The sequence below is a fragment of the Cucumis sativus genome, chromosome 2, assembly GCF_000004075.3.
Source record: "Cucumis sativus cultivar 9930 chromosome 2, Cucumber_9930_V3, whole genome shotgun sequence".
Taxonomy (NCBI): Eukaryota; Viridiplantae; Streptophyta; class Magnoliopsida; order Cucurbitales; family Cucurbitaceae; genus Cucumis; species Cucumis sativus.
In genome coordinates this window covers 18,047,841-18,071,472 of record NC_026656.2, presented here as the reverse complement: position 1 = coordinate 18,071,472, position 23,632 = coordinate 18,047,841, and the positions used below count along the sequence as shown (strand labels likewise).

The window sequence follows — 23,632 nt, the reverse complement described above, 5'->3', positions numbered from 1 at the left end:
ATTTCAACTGTAACCTTATTTTGATTAGTAAAGTTTCTTGACACATTTTATGAATGCAATTATTTGTTTATTATTCTAACACCGGCTAATTGATCTAGTAGTGTGAAAGGACGATACCAATTAATTAGCATTGCCAAAATAGTTTTTTTTTTTTTTTTTTTGGTTCTTCCCAATTTCTCTGTTCTAATGTACTGTTGTTGGCAAAATCATAAAACTCTAATTCTATGATTATTATAAATTAACCATACATGATATAATGAAGATGTATGATGAGATCTAAACATAGATTAAAAAGAAAGAAAAAAAAGAACCAAAATCTAAGAGTTATTGAATTACCTTAATCTAAAAAAGAACGTTGTTTGTGGTATTTCTTTAACTATACCTCTGCATTGCAAATCGAAATGAGGAAACCATACAGTATTAAATAAAATAAAGAATAAGCATAGGAGGTGAAGACATAGTATTTTGAGAACCTTGTATTTATAAGTTGGTCATTCTAGGGTTTCATAATTACTCAATAGGGCACACTTGTATATGAAAAACTATGGGCACATGATTATGCTCTCATGAAAGAGCTTAAATATGTAATTACGTACTATTTAATTTATGTTACCCGCATATGAATTAATTGTTAAATTAATTCCTAACAGTAATCTTCCACTTTGATAGCAGTTTTCTTTTACTAGCAATTATACCAGTTTGTATTCTTTTAGTGCACAGCTCAATGATATTTCTTTCATTTAATTATCACAATCTGGTCCATTTCATATACCCAATGAGAAACCGATGATCACAACACCTATCATATATATGCAATGACATAGGGTTAAGACTGGAAGAGTGGGCATGGAAAAGAGAAACATTTAATGTAATCTAATTAAAAACACTTCTATTGCTCCTTGTGCTTTTTAAAACTTAAACAATTTAGTTAAGTTATTGTATGTAAGAATCAAGCATATATGCATAGTCCCAACTATGATAATTCTAGTTAAAATTAAATTAAGTGACAATCTCAATATCTTCTTTCTAAAAAAAAATGATAGTGACAATCAAATTAAAATGATGCTAAAATAAGCATAGCTTAAATTTGTTAAATTCCTTGGTCTTATGCTTTTATTCAATAACTTTGCAAAGAAAAAATATGTTATTAATAGATGAAAAAGTAACAAACTTGTCCAACTTTTTAATATATAACCCTATATATAGATATTTTACAAAGCGACAAACACTCAAACTCCACAAAAATTAACCTATCAAAATTAACTTTAAAACTAAATGCACTAAAAATAGAGTGAAAGTTGAATATAAAAGGTAAGGATCTCAAATGTAGAAAGGCAGAGGCAAGGATCAGCCAACCAACAAAAAGGAAAAAACAAAAGAGAGTAAATAAAGTAGCAATTGTGTCTGTGCAAATAGACACAGAGGAAAAGTTATTACTTTTTTAAAAAAACGTCTACATTGTTTACACTTTTCTTCTGTGTTCGTTTGCACAGACACAAATTAAAAGGTCAACATGGTTTTATTGAGATTATCAATCATACTATGTGTGATGTTATATGGTCCTTCTCTTTCAGGAGCTGTTTCTCCTAAGAATATATTCATCCTCGCAGGTCAAAGTAACATGGCTGGTCGAGGTGGGGTTGAGAACAATGCTCAAGGAAAACTCCAGTGGGATGGGCTAGTCCCACCAGAATGTCAACCTCAACCATCCATCCTACGATTGAACCCTGATCGCCAATGGGAGATAGCACGAGAGCCACTCCATTTGGGAATTGACATCAAAAGGACCCCTGGAATTGGTCCCGGTATCGCATTTGCTCATGAACTCCTAGCCAAAGCTGGACCAAATGCTGGCGCTGTGGGTTTAGTTCCATGTGCCAGAGGTGGCACTTTAATTGAAGAGTGGGTTAAAAATCCTAGCAATCCTAGTGCAACCTTTTACCAAAACTTCATTGAACGAATCAAAGCATCAGATAAAGATGGTGGGGTTGTGCGTGCGCTTTTCTGGTTCCAAGGAGAAAGCGATGCAGCTATGAATGACACCGCTATTAGATACAAAGACAACCTAAAGAAATTCTTCACTGACATTCGCGATGACATAAAACCTAGATATTTGCCCATCATTGTTGTTAAAATAGCTCTGTACGACTTTTTTAGGCCGCACGATACTCATAACTTGCCAGCAGTGAGGGAAGCACAAGAAGCAGTCAGTAAGGAGTTGCCTGATGTGGTGGCTATCGATTCGTTGAAATTACCTATAAACTACACAACAAATGAAGGCATCAACCTAGATCATGGCCATTTTAACACCACAACCGAAATTACTTTGGGAAAATGGTTGGCTGAAACCTACCTCTCCCACTTTGGTCAATTACTCTAAATTTTATTATCTGTCATTTTCTATTATTATGCATCTTCATATTTACTATGATTTATAATAAAACCATCCTCCCACTCTCTTTTTTTTTTCAAACTCCATCTCTATTCAATACTCCCAACTTATTTAACCTTCACCTTATCATTTCAATATCTTTTTAAATTCCTCACCATTTAAATAATGTGAACCTAAAATTGTTGTGATTGAAACTTGTTCCAAACCAGAAAATCATGAAATTAGTTAAATACAACATAGAATGTAGAGAAAGCAATTTCTATATCTAAATTACATGGATTTAATTGGTCAACTAAAAAAATCAAAATCCATAGAATGAATGATACTAATTTTTTGATTAAAAAATACAGTAATTGATTTTGTCACAAAAAGAATAAAATTATGTTTTAGAGGATAGGAAGCATGGAGAGATTTAAATATGCACATTTTCTTGATTGGATCCTCCAATTATCATCACAAACTTATCTACCACATAATAATTTATATAACCATTCCTAACAACTTCCCGACATTCTTTCATTATTGTTTCAATTCATTTTTTAAAATGTTACCAAATGTGAAGAGAAAATCAAAATAAATTAAATTTCATTTACAACATTTTTAATATAATAACTACCAATATGGAATAATATTAAAACAAAATAAGATATTCTAGTCATGTTGGATCATTAGATATCAAAGAAGTGGAGTAGTTTACTTTCTTAGTTTAAATTTTTTAATTAATTATTATTCTTGTTCTTATGAAGGGACCCTATTATATAATCCAACAACGAACACATTTTAGGTTGAACCTCTCTATTCAATTATTATGTTAGGTGAAAATAACAAGATCATGTGACCTTCATCTCACATTCAAACAATTTTAAGATGCATAAAATTGGGAACATTGTTGTTTAAAGAGAGCCTTCCCCCCTAATATATATTTATTTATTTCACTCTCAATCTTTTCTTTACCTTCATTATTAAGATATGTTAATAACACATTATAAAGTTTAGTCAAATGTCATGTTACAAAAAGCTGTTCTTGTTTTTAATTCGATTGATTCTACACCCTTTCTCAAATTTTGTTCATCAACTTGATCACCTAGATGTAATCATGTAGTTAACATGGTGTTTCTACTTTTAATTGCCATATACTTTGTATTTTTTTTTTTTTCTATTTTCTAAACCCTTGTTGACTACTAACCATATCATGACTTAAAAATGGTTGATTATTAAAAGATATGTGTATTTGAAAAATGAGTAAATATTTGTAGGTACTTCAAAAAGGTACCCTAGACCAGAACTAAAAAGTTTAATTAGGTATATATATTTCATAAAATCATATATTTACTTTTGAAAATGAAAAACTTAAAACTAAATTATTATTTTTAAAAATAAGGCGCCTAAATGAATGGATTATATTTTAAAATTTGAATGCCTAATTTCCATAAACAGACAACACTCAATTCTTTTCATGGTATTTAGTTTGGAAGTTCGGACTCGTTGTAGCTCTCACTTTATTAATGCTTCTCCCTTTTTTCCTTTTCTTTTTCTTCTATTGTAATTCTTTTTTCTTTTAAAAAAAATTGTCATATATATTCCTCAACATTCATTGCATTCCAAACGGTCATCCCCAAATATTTTATAAGTTAATTCTAAAACGGACAGTTTTTAAATATTAGAATTTGAATTTAATTTCTTATTGTAGTAGGTTTAGGTTTTTAAAAATAGAATGTGGGTTAAATTCAAAATTGATTTGTAAGAGTTAAGGTGTAAGTATAATTTTAAGTAGATAAGAGAGATGTTGAGTAGGGAAGGGATGATTCCAATAAAATAAATAAAAGGAAGAGATATAGTTAGAGAGCATAATGTAATTGGAAAGGGCATGAATGAAATAGATTTGAAATTCAATAATGTAGAATGGAAAAAAAAAAGAAAGTAAAATATATATATATATATGTAAATGTGATGAAGGAAAAGAAAAGAAATGGAAGTTACGTGAAAATGGGAAAGGCGGTGGAGGGGTTTTTGGCAGTTTTGTAGAGTGTGGTGGCAAATTCCACGTGGTAGTATATAATTAGTTAATGGGCAGAGATTACAGGCTGGAGTGAGATGATAGCAAAGCAAAGGCGTTCTTCCCGCGATTCTGCTACTCAACTTTTGTCCTTCTATTGCCAGCTCAGCAAACTCATTGCCTTTCATTTCTAAATATCTTTATTTTTATATTAATAATTATTTCCCAAATGCTGTCCAGCCTGTCCTGGTCAAACACCTCCGCTCCAATCCAACTTCCCAACCGTACTCTTTTTTCAAATTATTCTTATCCTTTTTATTATTATTATTATTATTTATTTACAACTAAATAACATCACGTTTGAATTTCAATTTAATCTCTTTTCCAACGGCTCCCCCCCTCTTCCCATTCCTTTCATTTATCATCAATAATAATAAATAATCCTTAAAACCACGTTAACCGACCATATTCCACCAGTTTAATTTCATAATTTTATTAAAAAAATAAAACGAAAAAGAAAAAGGGAATTCAAAAAAAGGCCGTTACTTTATTATTATTATTTATTATTTATTAGAGTATTAAATAGAAATTGCTTGAATATGGGTAATTACCTAAAAACCTAATGTGGTCTCTAGGTAAGGCAGTTTTCTAAATGGGTCCCATTTACTTCTAAACACGCGCCCTTATTAATTGACACGTGTCCTTTACAGCTGTATCCGAATAACTACCTTCCCTCGAAGCATCCTCTTCTCTGCAACCGGCTCAACCGGTCATTCTTATCCTTTCTCATATAAATAATCTCTTTTCCTTCTTTCACTTCTTTAACAACACAGGGTGAGGCTCCGCCTCTACCGCTTCCTTAAATCTCCTCTCCTCTTCCCCTTCTTCTTCTTCTTCTTCTTCTTCTTCTTCCTCTTCTCTACAAACTTTTAGGTGGGTTTTTCTTCTTTTTTTTTTAAGTTTGAATTTGAATTTTTTTTTTTTTAAGTGTTAGATCGATGGATTCTGTTGGGAAGAACGTCGATCGGATTAAGGGTCCCTGGAGTCCTGAGGAAGATGAATCGTTGAAGAGATTGGTTGAAAGCTACGGACCTAGGAATTGGTCCTTGATCAGTAAATCCATTCCTGGTCGTTCTGGAAAGTCTTGTCGTCTCCGATGGTGTAATCAGCTTTCTCCACAGGTCGAACACCGTCCCTTTTCTGCGGAAGAGGATGACGCCATTATCAGAGCTCATGCCAAGTTTGGGAATAAGTGGGCTACCATTGCTCGTCTTTTGAATGGCCGTACCGATAACGCCATTAAGAATCATTGGAATTCGACGCTCAAGCGTAAATGCTCCGCCATGGGTGATGATTTTAACGATCCCGATTTGCATCACCCTCCCAAAAGATCTGCCAGCCTTGGTCCGTCTCCAGTCACCGTCGCTTCCGGGTTTGGGTTGAACCCGAGTAGTCCATCTGGTTCCGATTTGAGCGACTCCTCTCCACCGCCACCACAGCCCGTGTATAGACCTTTAGCTAGAAGCAGCTCGATCGTTCCATCGAATCAGCAGCAGCAGCAGATTGTGAACTCCTACGATCCTCCTACTTCACTCTGCCTCTCATTGCCAGGGTCCAACTCGAAATCCGGGTATGGGTCGGATTCAATCCCGAGCCCCACCAGGAAGATGGTTCAGGCAACTCCTACCGCCGGTGGGTATGGCAAGGAATCCGAGTTATTCAGTGCGGAGTTCTTAAGTGCGATGCAGGAGATGATTAAAATCGAAGTGAGGAAGTACATGTCTGGAATTGAGCATAACGGTTGGCATTTGCATACCGATGCCATCAGAAACGCTGTTGTTAAGCGTATGGGAATAAGCAAGATCGATTAGCAGAGATAAACGGCAGAAACAAAAAACTCTTTTGGATTTACAATCCCCCTCCCGTCTTCTACAGAAATCACAATAATTTTGGCAGTGTACAGAGAAAAAAAAGAGCGCAAGCAAGCGAGAGAGACAAATTATTCAATGAATGATGCTGTTTTTAGCCTTCCAATTTCTATAATCTTTGGTTTATCATTAAAAAAAAAAAAAAAGTTGAAAGAAAGTTCCCTTGAATTACAGTAGACCGTGAAGCAGCGTAGTTGTATTCATCTATGTGAATCGAATCGGTGAAATTAATTTAAGACACATTGATTGATTTGACACAAAACGATCAACTATTTTGATACAGAAACAAGTGGGAAAGGAAGCTGTCGCCATTAAAAGGAAACCCAAGTCAATAGAATTAGAAACTTAAACGCCAAATTTAATCTTTTACGTTACCGAGCTGTCGACAGTCTGATCCATAATCTCTACTTTCATTATTAAATGGAAATATGAGTCAAATGACGAAACAACCTCGTTTCAACTCCTTCTTCAGGTAACAGTTGGCATAGAGAAGCAACAAATACACAATAAATAATAATAATATATAATTTCAAGTAAATCAACCCAGAGTCAATTGACAGAAGAAAAATGTATAGGTACTGTTAAATTAGAACCAACTAAATTCAAACATATCCATCCAATCCGATACAGTAGAAGAAAAAGGAACAATAATAATGTCAATTTCAACACAGAGAGAACCTCCCTCAATTTGGTGTGATCTTACATTTGGATTACTTGGGATTTCAAGATGTGGGTCTGTTTTTAAACTTCATCTTCTCGTAGTAACGAATTGAGAGAAGAGAAAGGGAGAGATGAACCTCATCTTTGCCCCATGGATGATTACATCCAATCATAGGGGGAAATGGGTAAAGAGAATGTAATCGACGGAAGCCACCAAGCGCAAGAACGACGGAGCGTAGCTGTTGGTTAGCACAGCCAAGGTTGGTCCAGTGTTTGGTGCAGAGAAGCTCCCAGAGGCGCTCGTCGTGAGCGGTTTTGAACCACTGCTTGCTGACGCCGGCGACGGTAGCCAGTGTCCTTGCATCGACGTGCTTAAACACCTCGAACAACAAATTGTCGTCTAAATTTGCAAAGGTAGAGGGTTGTGGTTGAGAGTGATCTGGTTCTTGTTGGTTTGAAACTGATTTAAATTTCTTGATTCTGTTGTTCATTGGCAATTGGGTTGAAAAAGAGGAAGACTTTGAGATGAAAAAAGGGAAATGGGGGAAGAAATAGAAAGAAGATGAATGGGGGAGAGTAGTTGGTAAAGTGATTTTGCAAATTGTCTGCGAGAAAAGAAGAAGAAGAAGAAGACGACAAATCTGCGTATTGAATGCGCTTCCAACTTCTAACGAAAAGACCGTTTATCTCTCTCACTCTCTGTTTATTTATTCCTTTTCTATTTTCTTTTTAATTAAATTCTACTTTTCATGGTCTCTAAGTCTTACAATTTCATTTCATTCTTATTTCGATTATAACTCCAAACATACCTAATTAGTTTATATATATATAAACATATAGAATTGGCATTTTTAGGTGTTGAAATGATAAAGTTAATTAAGAAAGGCAACAAATGAAAAGAGATTTTGGGAAAGAGATGGTGATTAGTGAAGAAAAGCATAAACCAAAAAGATTTTGTCATATAGATTGGAGACAAAATTTTGGGGAAGTGAAATCCAAAATGACGTAATCACCAGCTGACTACTTGGTCTCTTCTTTAATCCTTTTTTGGACTTATCCCAACATACAATTACATATATAGATTCCTTTTTAATTTACTTTCCATCCTCAACTTTGTTACAAACCCAACCACCACTTTAATCTCTATACTATACTCTCAATTTAATTAAAAACAGACAATAAATAAATTAGGAATTTTCAATTTATGAATTACGTATGTCTTTTAAATTAATTTAAGAAATTTGTGGTGGTGTCTAAATTATTAATAACTTAGAAAATGATAGAGATAATAATTGAGTTGGTATGAATTGTGATAGTATATTAGGAAGGACAAAGAGTACGAATAGGATATGTACCCTTCATCTCTCTCTACTCATAAATAATATATACACTCTTTTTTTATTATTATTATTATTTCTTCACTTGTTTTCATTACCTTATAATCATTTTCAATAATCAATTAAATCAAATAGATGTCATCTTCTGTCTTTGTCCATATATGGTTTTATAACGTCTGTTTTTTTAATATCCTTAAGTGTCCAAACAAACAAGTTTATGCGTACTTCAACAAATAGTAAAACAAAATGAAGTAAAACAAAATTTTCTAACCAAACGATATAATGATAATATGTATACATAGATCCAAATTATATGTATACTATGCTAGTAACTCATAACACGAACAACTACGTTAATTTTTCTTTGAAGAAAAAAACTTCAAATAACAATTGAGTTAGGCTCGTCTTCTCTCATTTTTAGTTTCTTTTCATCGTTACCATTGTTTCTAAGAATCCAATCTATACACTTTTTAGAAATATTTAATTAATTCTTTCTTCTTCAAAACATTTGTAAGGTTTATTATTATTATTATTATTATTATTATTATTTTGTTGATTTTCATTCAATAATTCCTTTCATTTTGTAAGGTTTGGCTTAATTTCCTAATATATATTATACATAAAAAAAAAAGTGGAAACCAATTTCTCCATTTTGATCATCAGCTGCCGAAAGCCACCATTTGGCCAGCCTTAATCCAATCATTTCATACACACAAAACACAAACTAAAAGATTTCCAATACACTTCCCTTCATAACCTCAAATTCTCATTACTCACTTTTATGATCAATGCATGTTAGATCCAGATACAAAGATATCAAATCCATCTCAAAATCCAAATACTCAAAAGCCCAATCTAAGTCCTTTAAACATAATCTACCTTTTTACAAACCAAATGAAACTTCCTTGCATTGCACCCTACAATCTAGCGCTAAATAGATAGAGAGAGAAAAAAATGATCAAAAAATTCATACATGAATACTCCCTAATCTCCCTTTCCAAAAGTCCTTCAACCAATTTATAAAATATTAAAGCATAGAAAAAGATAGAACCCGCGTGACAACCTTCATATGTTCGTATAAAAAATATATATAGATCTTGTAGTATTATTCAGAAAAGCGTGTAATGTTCACATCAGTCCTTCGTGGCGGTGGCCCTGCAAATGAAGGGTTACCTCCACCTCTATAATATTTCTTCCTTTTTTTTTTCCTTCCAGTATGAACAATTGGCTTTGTGTTTGCACCAAGTCAAATGTTCCTAACAGCGTGGAAAATGATGGGAAAAGAAAGAAATTAAAGGCTAAGTCAAAGGAGTTGGTAATCTAAGTATATATAAAGTGCTACACCACCGCCCTTTGCGATTTGGTAGAAATTCTATCGGTGTTTCTTTGTATACATAAGGGCAACTTCCTAAATACTCTTTTAGATCATTTTTGTAGATTCAAAAGCAAGGATGAAGGCTAGGTTTTTTGGAGTTTTTGCTGTGATGACACTGTTGGCAATGGTGTTTGTTCATGTGGATTGCAGACACCTCAGATCTCGAGTGGAAACTCTGCCCACGGTTGGAACTGGACGAGTTGAGAAAGTAACCAAAGGTGACACAAATGGCCTTGTTAGCTTCAGTGGTCATCGGAAGGGAAGCTGGGCATTCAAGCATGCTTCCGGACCGAGTATGAGAGGACCAGGACACTAGCTGAAGACATAATTGAAAGAAACTTCTGACCATTCTTCATTTTTGTTTTATTGTTTTGTGAATTTGGAACAGTTGGTTTGTATAACTTGTACTTTTTCTTTCATTTTTTCCCCTCTACAAAAGGGATGTACCCTTGAAAATCTTAAAGAGATCAAACATTATTTAGAAGTTTGATCTCTGCATACAAATAGAATCAAGAGTGTATAAATTTTATATATGTAATGGTTTGGCTCATTGTCTTTATGTTTTTCTAAAACTAACTTTTCAAGCAATCTGTGAATGTGGATCAGAAACACAAAATCTGGGACACTATGTCAATCAAAGCAACTCCAACACTCAAATTAATGATCAATGATGAAATTGTACACGAAAATTCAAGGGGTTGAACTCAGTTTCTTTGTTGAATTGAGCAAACCCAACAATATGATCTCCAAGCATATCCATCTTTCTTCATTTCCACAAATTCATCGATCAAAATCAAGAGATAATGCGAGAGCGACATTAAACAGAACGAGCTCAAATCGAAGCCGAGTATCTCTAGGCAAAAAAAATGCTTGCATTTTTCATTGAATTTAAAACCATAAAGCACAAGAACAAATAATTATCTTGCAACCAATGTATGGACAGAGAACACGCAGATCTCCAGAAAAAAAAAAAAGAAGCTCAAACAGGGTAATAAGATTAAGATTAAAAAAACCCCAAAAATTCAATTTCCAGTTTCCAAAGTTGGGGTTTCATGATTAGTTTCAACAACAGGTGATCTTACTTCCTCCGTCTCACCATTTTCTGCCGGAGCCGCGGGACTCGGTCTACCCTTCACAGCTTCGAGCATCCGCTTACTAATCTCCTTGGAGTAAACCTGGAGAATCTCGATGCCGTCGTCCACGGAGGGGGGAGAGCCATTGGCGTAGGCATACGCTTCTTCCTCGATGAGCTGCGCGACGGTGGCTGCTTCATCGGGCGGAATGGTGCCGAAACGTTTCGAGAGAATGGAAGGGGTGGAGAGGGTTTCGATGAGACGACTTATAACGGCGTCGCGAGTGCGTTGTGTTGGTGGCCATATGCTGAATTTGGTAGCGAATTGCATGGGGGGTTTGATGGGATCTTTGTGTTTGATATCGGAGTCTGGGAATTGTAGATGGGACTGAGGGGAGTTTTCTTGATCGGACATGGCGGAGGAAGAGGAAGAGGAAGCAGCGGAGGAATTGGAGGTGGAAGGAAAATGAGATGTGGAATTATAATAAATATGAATGGGGAAGAGGATGGATTTGGATCAGAGGGATTGATTGGCGGTGAAGTTAAAAGGACATATTACCATTCTTGAATCCAATCATACATAACAATAACACCATCAGCGGTGAAGATGCTGATCGATACCCAATCTTTCTTTCCAATTTGGACCTTATTTTGCGGCAATTCAACCAATTCCAATTTCATAAATTCAAACAATAGCACTCAAAAAATCAATTCTTCCACTTCTCAGGCAACACAAAAATATATTGTTTATGTTTAAAATAGCCGTAAATTTAAATGTATTGTAACCAAGTTTTTTCTCCTCTTTGTAAATAAGAAGATGGGATGAATTAATAGAAAAGAGAATGAAGAATTATAAGAAGCGTGCGTTGGTTATTCTATAATTTTGGTGTTAAAAGTGTCGGACTTTGCTTTCCTTGAAAGAGTAAGCACACAATTGCATGCGATGCCATTGCCACTAATTCCGCCACATCAACTTTCAATTAATTATTGGCTTAAATAACAATTATTAATTTCCAATGGTGATTACTGATTAAGAGGAAAATGGAGAAATAATAAGAGGAAAAAAGGATTAGGAAGCAATAGTAATTAATTGAGAGCTACAAAGAAACATTATCGACAGTTCCAATTGTAAGCTTAGGAAATTTAATTCCTTACAACCTTAAGATACTGCAAAATTATGAAGTTGACAAAAGCAAGCCAGCTATAAATGTCCTATTTCTTCACCAACTTCACCAAATTTTAAGATCTACCTAAATTTGCATTCACTGTCATTATTTAAATTCAATACTCCCACTATTCTCCACTCATCTAACATTATATATTATTTATATAATAGTATTAGGATAACTTCTATCCTTGCTAATTCATGTTTCATTCAGTAAAAACATCAATTGACCACTCTTCTCATCCTCCCAAGAGGTTGAATAGTTGATGACATGGAACTCAATTCAATTTAATATATATAATCTACTTTTAATCTAACAATAAATCCAAATATGACCCTTGGCCTACCTTAATCAAGGCAATAATCTCTCTTTTCTTTTCATTCTCTTGAAATGCTCAGTATTTCATGTTCTACAAATTAGCAACGTATTTTAAGAAAAATAATTAGCCAGAATTTTGGTTGTAAATAAGCAATAAATTACAAACTTGGAAGACCAAAACAAACAAAATCAATCAATGAAATCAAAGATTAAACTGACCCTGGGAAAAAAACTAATGTAGACCAAAGATGTAACATCATAAGTATAGAATTAAAATCTATCCCTTTTATCCTTCTCATATCCATCCATCCACCAGAGAATGAAATATCCACCCTACCCTTATCCCCATCTGAGCCACACCCACTTTTTTTCTTTTTTTTTTTTCCTCTTTTCTTTTTTGTATATTACTTTTCCATCCACAATTTAAAATTTTGTATTAATCAACTAGTGAAACTAAACTCTGTCATCCATACCCACAACCATAACTTCATAGTTAACATCTTCAACTTCAAGAGACTATCAAGCAAGTTGAAGTGTTCAGAAACATGAGTAATCAAGTAATAGAAATGCGATCTTGAAGCATAAGAACAGCAAGAAAAAATATTAGATTGAGAAGTGTTAGAGTGAAAAATAAGCTTTTGTATTATAAATGGAATCAAAAAACACTTGCTGGTTTTGAAACTCATGTCCCACTGTAGAACCCAAACCCAAGTGACACGAGTCTCAAAATCTTGAAAACTATTCCGATAATGTTTCCATCTATCATTTGCACACACAGCACAACCATTTTCAATCACGTTAATACCCATCACAAAATCCAAAAGAAAAAAAATGATATGTATATATATAATAATAAGAAGTGTGAGAAATGAATGTGATTATTTATAAAAATATGTTTATATACGGAAAGATGGGATGATGTGAATGTAAACAAAAAGGAAGAAAGGAGTAGTAATTAATCAGTCAACGATTGTGAAGTGGGTCTGAAGCATTTGGAACTTTTCTCTTACTTGACTGTAAAACATAGGATGGCCGCCTCATCCTACGGTGGTGGAGTTTCTGAGACGATGGGGTTGCTCTTCCTCCTTCTTTCTTTAACTTCACAGCATTAACATTATGAGGGATCGGAGGTGAAGAAGAAATCAGTAGCAATAACGTCAAAAAAGTCACCACTGTTAATAGTGCTATTACAATACCACGCGGGTTCACACCGGCGCCTGCAGTAGGAGACTTCTTCAAGAACCGCATCGATGAAAAACACAAAAGTGGGGATTTGCGAAGGAAGGAATAATTAAAGAGGGGAATTAGGTAAAGGCTTATTATATATACAAATAAAATGTTTGTTCCCATCCTGAAGATATATACACACATCTTACCCACTCAAGCCTTTCATCAATTATGAGTTGTCATGTAGCGGATTGTTTTTCAAAATTGGACGAAGTGAATTAAATCAAAACTATATAAAGTTTTAATGTATAAAAAGAAAAGAGTAGGTTGAGAAAGTGCATTAAGCTGCGGATTTGGAGGTATTATCGATCACGGGACTAATAATTGAATTAAGGAAGACACAAATTACGTCCACAAGGTTTGATGGTTTGTTTTTTATTACTTTTAAAAGGACCTTTCCGGACTTTAATATTTTTTCCTTCTCAAACACAAAGGACACTATCATTTTATGTGTTTCCCACTCTCACTCTCAACACTCCTAGTTTCAAACTAAATTTAAACCTATCCCTCTTTTTTATTTACTTTTTCCTTTTCCAAAAATTAACGATGTTAATTGTTAATGATAATGGTTTTTGCATTGTTGAATGGAAGGGAAAGAACGAATGGTGAAAGTAAAAGTAGATACATATATGTGTGATATGAATATTAATTTCTTGTATTCCAGGAAACAAGGAACACGGTTGACGAAGAAATGAGCTTTTGAAAAACTTAAAAGAAAAGAATAAGATGGTTTTCTTAGTTTGATGAGGGAAACTTTGAGTCCTTTAGCAATGGGAAATAGGTTTTCAAATTGTTGAACTAAAAAACAGTTTTTGGAGAAACATACTAATTAAACATTTTAAAAAAAAAAAAAGCTAAAAAGAAAATTTAGTTTATTACCCATATTAAAAAAAGATGTAAATAGTGAATTATTGGGTATTGTGCAAAAGGTTTTAGGTTGAAGGGGGTGTCCTTGAAGTGGGCAAATCTTGTCGGATGAGAGTGGTGAGTGAGTGGATTTGAAGTGTTTGCAGTAATGTAAATTGTGATGTGAGGCTTTCTTATACAATATATCAGAAACTAAAAAGGGTAAAATCTAACACAAATCTCATCTAATCTCTTTTTCCCTCTCTTATCTTTGATGTCAAATGGGGGATTGCTTAAACCACACGTTCTCTAGTGCTCAAATCCACGCCTAAAACTTACACTCTTCACTGTCTCTATTCACATATTCACACCTTCTAAACCGTCTTAGTTCAATGGTAACTAAAATAGATAACAAATTAATAGACTTTGGAGGTAAAAATAGTGTCTATATGTTTTCAGATTCACAGTCGATCTCCTATTTCCTTTATGTGGTTATTTGGTAAGTGGGTTGGACGGGTTCTTCTTCAACTTTAAGCGTCTAAACTTTTTAAATTTAATTTTAGGTATACTTCTTTTTGTTCTTATTTAAGATGGTATGAAACTTGGTCTAAAAATAAGAATGGGGAAAAGGAAAAGGTGAATGATTGAAAAGTAAGAAATAAATAAGAGAAGAGAAAAGGCAGGCATGCTTTATAAATAGTGACTTTTCCTTAATCCTAAATCCTAAGTCATAATTAACAATTGGGATATGCCTCTCAACTTCCCATTCAGTTCACTCATTACATTAAACAGATTGTTTATTAATGTAACCTCCTTTATGGATCTTATTCCCTTAACTCCACCACATGCCATCATCCTAATGGGTTGTTGGTTGAGTTTTTGATTCATCATAATTGCTATTATCACTTCCGTACATCCTTTCCTGATTGCTTCTGCAATTTGCAAACAATTGTGTCACACTTTCTTAAACAAGTGTGTTTAGATAATCATTCAAAAAAAAAATTAGAGACTTTTAGCAATCACCCATAATAACTTTTGATTAAGTGAGTTTACAAAATAATAAGTTGAGTTTAGAAAAACACTTGTGACAATGTTTAATTGTGAAGCTTGTCTCAACCAATATCTTTCAAGCATTTAACAATATAGAAGTCGATTTGAATTTAGACAAAAAAGAAACACTTTAAATCAACTTTAGAAAAGAAAATTGTTTTTGAATATTTAGTGGATGAAAAATATTTAGATTGAAATCAAATAAATACAAGTTAACAAATTTTTGTCTTCCTTGGATTGGGTCGGAAAAATAAGCTTTCATTGTTATAGGCAGTTTCATGGTCCAAAGTTCATAGGAAAAAGCTTCATGGATTTTTCTCCATGTTGGACTCCACAATTCAGCTAGATTTCAATGGCATTGTCTTCCCATCATCTATTTTACTGCCCTAAACTCAATGGTGCGGCTAGGCTTGCAAATAAAGATTCAACTTGAAAATGTTAAACATTTCCTTAGGAGGCTGGTAATCCATCAAAAGCAAAGATTATTCTAAGGCCATTATCTTGGATATTTAGTTTGAAAGAGCCCCAAGCAAATTTTTATGATAAATTCGTTGATTAGGAAGTATCTCAAGAATTTTAAGGGTATTCATCCTCTGCTATTTGTTCAACAACTGAATTTTTCAAAAGAAAATAAAAAGCCATGGATGCAGTCTTTACTGTTATTCATATGGAAGTACCGGCCGATTTACATGTAAAAAGGAATTCAACTGCAAAATGCCCAACTTGTCAAAAACAAAAGAAACATCTTTCAACTTAACTAATATTAACAATATGGGTCCTATTTTTTGAGGAACAAAAATCACCAAAGAGCCTACTGGAGAGCTGAAACCCAATTTCCATCTTCCCAAAAAAATCTTTCAATCCATCAGCAGAGGGTCAAAATCATGTCTTCAATTAGCAAGTAAAATATATCAAAGAATCATGTGCCAATCTAAGCTTCTTCAAAATAGGAAAAGGGGATCTCAGGAGGTGAAGGCATCATTGCAACACACTTGAACTGTTTGGATCAGAAACATAATATATTAGCACCTTCAACTTTTAACTACATAATGCTCTATATAACTGAAGATGATAAAGTTTCTTACCCTATGTAGCTTGTATTTTTCTCTCACAGCTATCAAAGACCCTCCTCTTCTGGCCATGTACAAATCATGTAACAGAATAACACATGGCCTTAGATCAGCTGGCTTGTAGCCTGTGTATTGTTGTATGCCTGGACCCTGAAATTTATTTATATATCAGCAAACTACTACCTTCGAGTTCATAGTTACATACACAAGTGATTGAAACAAGCTTTTACCCAAGGATGCAGCTTCGGTCGGATAATAAATTTAGCAAGAAACACAACTGAAGCAGCAACCATAGAAGGCAAGAACTTAACGAAATTATAGTCCAACAAGCTCAGCTCAGCAAGGTAATAACCCAGAAATTCCAACTGTAGATTTGGTATCTGTTTCAAGCATAAAGCAGGAGGATTAGTAAATTGAGAAATCCAAGCTGGTTTAGACCCTGATAAAATAAAAGGAGATGGGGCTTACTTTGAAATCCTCTTGAGCAACATTAGTGAACCTCCTGTAAATATAAGAAAGAATCCAGAACGAGAAGTCAATATTAAAACCACCATGATGGGATCCAAGTATTAGTAGATCAACTTCCAATAGACTGCAGTTTACTTATACTTGCCTCAAGAATGTCTTGGCAGTAGGATTTCCCATTTCAAAGTTCAAAGACTTGAGTATATCAGCCTCCATCTTCACAACCTTACAGCATCACAAACCCGTATCTCAATATTGATAACCCAGTAACATCAACTAGATTTATGTTTCTATGCAGAGAAATATTCACCTCATCTCTTCTATAAGTATTATCTGTTATGTAGCAGAAATCCTCCACATGAGGAGGGGTGATTTCTTCATACTTCCTGTTCGACAAATCAAATTCAATAATCAAATCATGGAAACTTATGATCAACATGAATAATTCCACTTTTTGGCGTACTTACGATGCAATAAGCATTGAAGAAACCCCCAACAATTGAAGTCTTTGCCTACTGAGGATGTTCATTGAGAGGAACCTATCAAGATATGAGATGGATAAATACAGAGTATCGGGGCCAAGCTTGTATTCTTCTGCTACCTCAACCATCCAATCAACCAAGACCCCTCTCATATTAGCACTTACATCCGTCTGAATCTTCTCTATGTAATTTGGAATCGGCCTTCTTTTTGGTTCCGCCTGAGTAAGATCATCGCGTTAGAAACCCCAAAATCACGAAAACGTAATTCTTGAAAAACCCAAGATCAAAAACCATAAACAAAAGAAAAAAAATAGCAAAATTAGAAGGAATTTACCTCCATTTTGCGAAGATATGCATAAATATCAGAGGAATAAGGCCCCTTCATCTCTGGGTCATCCAAAAGATCATCGACAGTCAACTTAGGTTCATTATCTTCAGAAACAACTGTCGTCTTGATGGTCGGAGCAACACCAACCTTCGCTCTCTTCTTAGGCTTACATTTTGTGATCTGGGACTTGGCCTTCCTCTTCTGTCCTACCACCGAGGCATTAAGATTCTGAACATTGGACAGCTCTCCAAGAACCACCCGCTTTTTATTTGCAGATTGACCCTCGACGACGGCGGCCGCCGCAGCTCTCTTCTTGGAAGCACGAGTTACACGAGCACAGTTGTCTGAGGCGGCCATTGGATCTTGATCTCAGCCCTTGGGTGTTAGTTCTTGAGGGTGAATAATTGAAAACGAAAGAGAGAAAGAGAGATGGAAGAAGAGAGGGGTGAGTTGGAGGAGCTGTGAATGGGAGACTTTGTAAGGAGAATTGACCGCCAGTTTTTTGCAGAGTTTTGAAAAGTGAAAAACACAGAAAACCCATTTGGCGCTAAGAAGAAAGAGAGCCAATTTGCATCAAAATGATTTTGGAATTTGGAAGAGTTTGAAAAGTTTTCAATTTTAACATCTGGGGATTGGGGGATTTGGTTTCCGCGGGCTTTCTCTCTTTCGCGGCCTTTCTTAGATTTGCCCTCCACCCTTTCGCACGTGCTACTCACGCGACCTCTTCCAACTATTTTTTAATCCTAAATAATACTTTCTTTCCTTTTTTTTTTCTCTTAAAAAAAACATATTTTATAATAGAACAAATCAAAATATTTATAAAAATGTAGCAAAAATTTTAAATTCTATCAAATATATAATCTATCACTGTCACTTTGTATAGTTTATTTTGAGGAAAAAGATAATTAGGAAGAAGTGTGAAGGTAATAGAAAATAAAATGTTAGACTAGAGGAAGGCTGGTTAATAAAAAGAGGAGGGAAAATTTGAGTGTCCAAGACCAAAAGGGTGAAGGAGGGATTCAAGTTTAGTTTCCCTCTTCTTTGTCCAAAATTAACTTGTATGTCACGTTGCTCAATTTTTATATTTTTCTTCTCTCTCATTTTTTTGGTAATTTGAGTTGTGGTATTTTGTTTTAATATATACTACAATTGTATTTGTTGTTTTTCTAACTTTTTTTTTTTGTTTGTTTATCATCATCTTTTGAAATTGGATCCGTCCGTCTATAAATTGAAAATATTTTAGCATTAAATTTAAAAATGGTTGAAATTATTTTTATTTTTGTCATACTTAGTTTTTCATCCATGCCCGCTCTCAAACTATATAGTATACTAAAATCATATTTCTATATAGTATACTAAAATCATATTTTTTTAGAGATTTAGTGTCTGTTGTTTTAAAACACCCTTGGAATCATTCCAAATATATTCAATGGTAGTTTTACCATCTTTTGAGTGTAGTTTTTATGCTATTAAATTTATTTTGAATTATAAAAGTATTTTTTGTGATTTTGAAAATGAGAAAATTTGATTTTCACCGCTCTAAAATTCATTAGAAAATGACAAGAATGGTGTTAATTATTCTTTGAAAAATGCTTTCACACACCCCATGAATATCTTTATTTTTTGTGCTTGAGTAGTCAATGTGTTTGGTTCGGTGTTGTGATAGTTGAAGTTTTCAATTATTACATCTCGAGCTAAACTAAAATTATTTGAAGACTCTCGTTAATGTGTCATACCCCTATAGCCTTTTACCTCTTCTTTTGTAACATAAACTAAAATAGTATTTAAATTATCGCCACGGACAAACTATGATTTTCATCTACTATAACAACTAACTCAATCTTAAAGTTGTTCCTCTAAATATTGTATTTACATACGTACATTATCAACGTATAATACAACTTTTTTTATGATACAATCCAACAATAAACAAAAAAATGGATTACAAGTCAATTACAAAAAAAAAATATATAATCTCTAACTTAATCTATGGAGGGAATTTCTAGCGTTTTGAAGTCTCAAAAGAGCATCTTTAATGGTGATGCGTTTATTAGAAGAATTTGCAACGCAAGAGATGGCGATGGCGATGACTTGAATCAAGCAATCCATTTGGTTTTGTTCACTGATTTCTCGACCTTCGTAGTGGGAGCAATGGAACCCAATTAACTGACTTAATTGACTACTGGGAGATCCAACTGTTTGAAATTCAATCAAATCCCTTAAATAAGTGGATTGAACCCATTTAACTATATTTTGTTTTTCACTAAATCCTTCGTCAGTAGGACTCTTTCCCGTAAAAAGCTCCAACAAAGTTATCCCAAAACTATATACATCTCCGGCCACCGTCGGCGTTCTTCCCATCCCGTATTCTGTAACAATAAAAATGTATATTTATTACCTATCTTGTTCTTCCTACTTCTCCGTCATATGCTTCGGTTTTTTCTTATTTGAACCATCACACATTACTAGCAAAATCTACTTGTGTCAATACACGTGATTATTATCCATAAACGTGTTACTTATTGCAAATATTTTTAACTTCTAAAAAACTCGTTATTGTTTAATATTTGATACACCCTCCCTTTTGTATCTAATATGAATTTTTTAAATTTATATGTCAAATATATCGTTCACCTACTTGACATTTTTTTAAATTTACAAATTTTAGTAAACCCAAACACGATTCATAAACAATTGACTCGTTGAATTAAAATATTTGAAAATGTGTTATAAGAGTGAAAGTTCGAACCATCTCTTGACATTTTGAAAGTATATTTGTGATATGAGGTTGAAAGTTTTATAGCCTATTAGATAGTTTATGTCCAAGATATCAGTAACAAAAGCTTAGAGACCAGACTTGTAATCTAAGGATCAACATGCAAACATGAAAATTGAAAAACCAAAACTTGTACAAGAGTCTAAATTTAGATATTTGAATGAGAAAGCACAAACCTGGGGGAATGTAGCCAATGGAACCTTTAAGAACATAAGAGGAAGTGATGGAAGAACACTGATCTGCTTCATTTCCCATCAACAACTTGGCCAACCCAAAGTCTCCAACCTTAGCACTCATATCTTCCGCCAATAGAATATTGCTGGGCTTCAAATCACAATGAGCAATCGGCACTTGACATCCATGATGAAGATACTCCAACACACACCCAACATCAATCCCAATATTCAATCTCTCCACTAAGTCCAACCCACTTCCATCCAAATGCTTTCTTTTCCCATGAATCCACTCCTCCAAGCTTCCATTACTCAAAAACTCACAAACCAAACCTCTAAAATCCCTCCCTTCATAGTCTATACTCGAACAAGATGTAACAAGTTTCACTAAATTCCGATGCCTCACGTTTCTCAATGCCTCACACTCCCTCAAAAAGCTCTTAATATACCCACTTCGTTCAATATTCAACACCTTGATTGCGTAAACTCCCCCATCTATTTCGTTTAGGTTTAAATACCCTTTGTAAACTGTCCCAAAACTTCCCTTTCCCAACAAATTTTCTTCACTGAAATTGGCAGTGCCGGTTCGAATCTCTTCGTATGAAACCATTTCGTGATGCCTTTTGATCAGTTCATCAGTTGAGGACGATGGTGAAAGTTTTGACTTTCTCTTAGCTAAATGTAACCAAGTTCCCAACGCGAAACAGAGTGCTAATGTTGAGAAGACGACTGTTAAAGATATGATTTTGATTCTCCTTTTGTTGTGGGATTTGTTGTTTTGACACAAAGAAGGTAAGCAAAGATTAGGGTTTCCTTCTAAATAAGCTCTTCCACCTTCAGAAACTACTCCTTCTAGGTTGTTAAATGAGAGATTCAAGAGCTGTATTGCTGCTCTGTTTTGAAGATTATTAGGAATGGGACCTGAAAGTTTGTTGGAGGAGAGATCTAAAGCTCGCAACCCCATGATTTCTCCAAGTGTACTTGGAATTTCACCTGAAAATTCATTCTTGGCCATTGTCAATACCTCCAAACTCTTGCAGCCAACGATGGAAGAAGGAATATTGCCAGAAATGAGATTTTCAGAGATGTCGATTTTCTCAACTTTTTCAAGTAATCCAATTTCTTGTGGCAAATTCCCACTTAGCATATTGCTAGAAAGATTCAAAACCATACTCAAACTTGGATAATTTAGAGCCTCTTTAGGTATTCCCCCAGTTAGCTTATTGTTCGACAAATCCATTGCAAGCAAGTTTGTGAAGTTCCCAAAAGAAATAGGGATGTTCCCAGTAAGGTTGTTCTCTGACAAATCAACGTGGTTTAATTTTCTAAGATTCCCCAACGAGCTTGGAATTCTACCAAAGAGTCGATTTTTAGCTAAACCCAACAATTGTAATTGCTCCAACTGACCAATTTGAGGTGGGATTTCACCAGTTAGCAAGTTTTTGTTTAAATTCAAGAGAGTTAAGCTACGAAGATTACCAATTGAAGATGGTATATTCCCATAAATTCGATTCCCTCCCATGTACAATCTTGAAAAGACTTTAGAAAGATTTCCAATGGATTCAGGAATCACACCTTCTAATTTGTTTTCATCAACAGCTATGAAAGTAAGACGAGAACTGTTGGTTAAAGAGGAGATGAAACTAAGCCCATTTGGACCCGAACTAACGATCTTGTTATGTCCAATATAATACATCTGAAGATGAGGTAAATTTTCCAAACCTGGGGGGATTGTTCCTTCAAAAAGGTTATGAGCAAAACGAATAATTCGTATTTGAGTCATATTATGCATTGATTCTGGAATTGTTCCCGAAAATCTGTTGAAGCAGAAATTGAAGAACAAGAGATTTGGGAGATTATCTCCAAAATCCTTGGGGAGTGTTCCATGAAGACGATTTGCAGCTAATATTAAAGTAACTAATGAAGACATGTTGTAAATGGTAGAGGGAACAGTGCCACTGAAATTATTAATGGAAATCATCAAGTTTTTCAAATTTTGAAGACGACTCAGTTCAGAAGGAATAAAGCCACTAACTGAATTAGTTCCTAAATTTAAGGTGACGAGAGAAGTAAGGTTCCCAAAAGATGGGGGAATTGTACCGTAGAGATGATTCTGTCCCAAGTTCAAAACTTTGAGCTTTGTCAATTGGCTGAATTCTTGTGGAATTTGGCTTGTGATTCTGTTTGAAGTTAAATCAAGAATCTCAAGCTGTGTCATTCCACTGATGTTGAAAGGGAGATCACCTCTTATGTAATTGAAGCTCATATTCAAAACTTTCAAGCGAAAAAGATTGCCAATTTGAATTGGAATTGGGCCTGTTAATTGGTTGTTTTGAAGTTGAAGTGATGTGAGGAATGAAAGATTCCCAATTTGCATATGCAAAAAACCTGCAAGACCCAGCCCAGAAAGATCAAGCTCAACAACTCTTTCACCATCTTCATTGCAGCTCACTCCTGTCCAATTGCAAGGAGATGAGTTTTGATCCCAAGTTGATAAAGGGTCGTAAAGATTAAGGTTATTGAATCCAGACTTTAGGGAAATCAAAGATTGCTTGTCTGATTCAAGGTTGGAGATGGAGGAGGAGGAGGAGGAGGAGGAGGAGGAGGAGGATCTAACGGAATCAAAAAGTGAACCTTCAAAAGCTAAAATGAAAATACAGATGAAGTGAATCAGTGGAGGATGAGAAATTGCCATGGATTTTGATTGAAGAGGAAACTGAAACTCTTTCTGGATTTGTATGAGATAATAGATGTGTTGATGCTCTTTGTTTGAAACATCATTTTGTACTTTTTTTTTTTCAACCTGTCACAATCTTTGAATTTTGGAACATGAAAACTTTGAAAATAATGTGTTGGTAGTAGTTGAGAAGTCAATTCAATCATAAGAGGGTTTCTCTTTCAGTTGGGAAATGGAATTACATTTTTTTGAGAAGATTAGTTGTTGTGGTTATTGTTTGTTAACCATAGATGA

General features: G+C 34.4%; 6 protein-coding genes across 6 annotated transcripts; 2 read left to right on the top strand and 4 right to left on the bottom strand.

The window, feature by feature from the left end:
• Positions 1 to 1,621: 1,621 nt before the first annotated feature.
• Positions 1,622 to 2,380, top strand: LOC101219489 (probable carbohydrate esterase At4g34215). Its single transcript, XM_031881191.1, has one exon. The coding sequence runs from the start codon at positions 1,622 to 1,624 to the stop codon at positions 2,378 to 2,380; it is 759 nt and encodes a 252-aa protein (XP_031737051.1).
• Positions 2,381 to 5,215: 2,835 nt separating this feature from the next.
• LOC101205677 (transcription factor MYB44) lies at positions 5,216 to 6,556 on the top strand. Its single transcript, XM_004142830.3, has one exon. It carries the CDS (start codon positions 5,387 to 5,389, stop codon positions 6,257 to 6,259), a length of 873 nt encoding a protein of 290 aa, XP_004142878.1. The 5' UTR covers positions 5,216 to 5,386; the 3' UTR covers positions 6,260 to 6,556.
• Positions 6,557 to 7,038: 482 nt separating this feature from the next.
• On the bottom strand, positions 7,039 to 7,467 carry LOC101219726 (F-box protein GID2). The gene has a single exon (XM_004142969.1). It carries the CDS (start codon positions 7,465 to 7,467, stop codon positions 7,039 to 7,041), a length of 429 nt encoding a protein of 142 aa, XP_004143017.1.
• A 3,058-nt stretch (positions 7,468 to 10,525) lies between these two features.
• On the bottom strand, positions 10,526 to 13,609 carry LOC101205906 (MFP1 attachment factor 1). Its single transcript, XM_031880907.1, has one exon. The coding sequence runs from the start codon at positions 11,173 to 11,175 to the stop codon at positions 10,711 to 10,713; it is 465 nt and encodes a 154-aa protein (XP_031736767.1). The 5' UTR covers positions 11,176 to 13,609; the 3' UTR covers positions 10,526 to 10,710.
• A 2,374-nt stretch (positions 13,610 to 15,983) lies between these two features.
• On the bottom strand, positions 15,984 to 18,235 carry LOC101206145 (putative cyclin-A3-1). The gene is made up of 8 exons (XM_004142832.3): positions 17,719 to 18,235; positions 17,370 to 17,602; positions 17,213 to 17,288; positions 17,051 to 17,127; positions 16,906 to 16,939; positions 16,668 to 16,817; positions 16,453 to 16,587; positions 15,984 to 16,364 (listed from the first exon to the last, which is right to left on the bottom strand). Exons 1-8 carry the CDS (start codon positions 18,067 to 18,069, stop codon positions 16,299 to 16,301), a joined length of 1,122 nt encoding a protein of 373 aa, XP_004142880.1. The 5' UTR covers positions 18,070 to 18,235; the 3' UTR covers positions 15,984 to 16,298.
• A 1,289-nt stretch (positions 18,236 to 19,524) lies between these two features.
• Positions 19,525 to 23,581, bottom strand: LOC101219969 (putative receptor-like protein kinase At3g47110). The gene is made up of 2 exons (XM_004142970.3): positions 20,665 to 23,581; positions 19,525 to 20,081 (listed from the first exon to the last, which is right to left on the bottom strand). The coding sequence occupies exons 1-2, from the start codon at positions 23,354 to 23,356 to the stop codon at positions 19,690 to 19,692; spliced, it is 3,084 nt and encodes a 1,027-aa protein (XP_004143018.2). The 5' UTR covers positions 23,357 to 23,581; the 3' UTR covers positions 19,525 to 19,689.
• Positions 23,582 to 23,632: the final 51 nt, after the last annotated feature.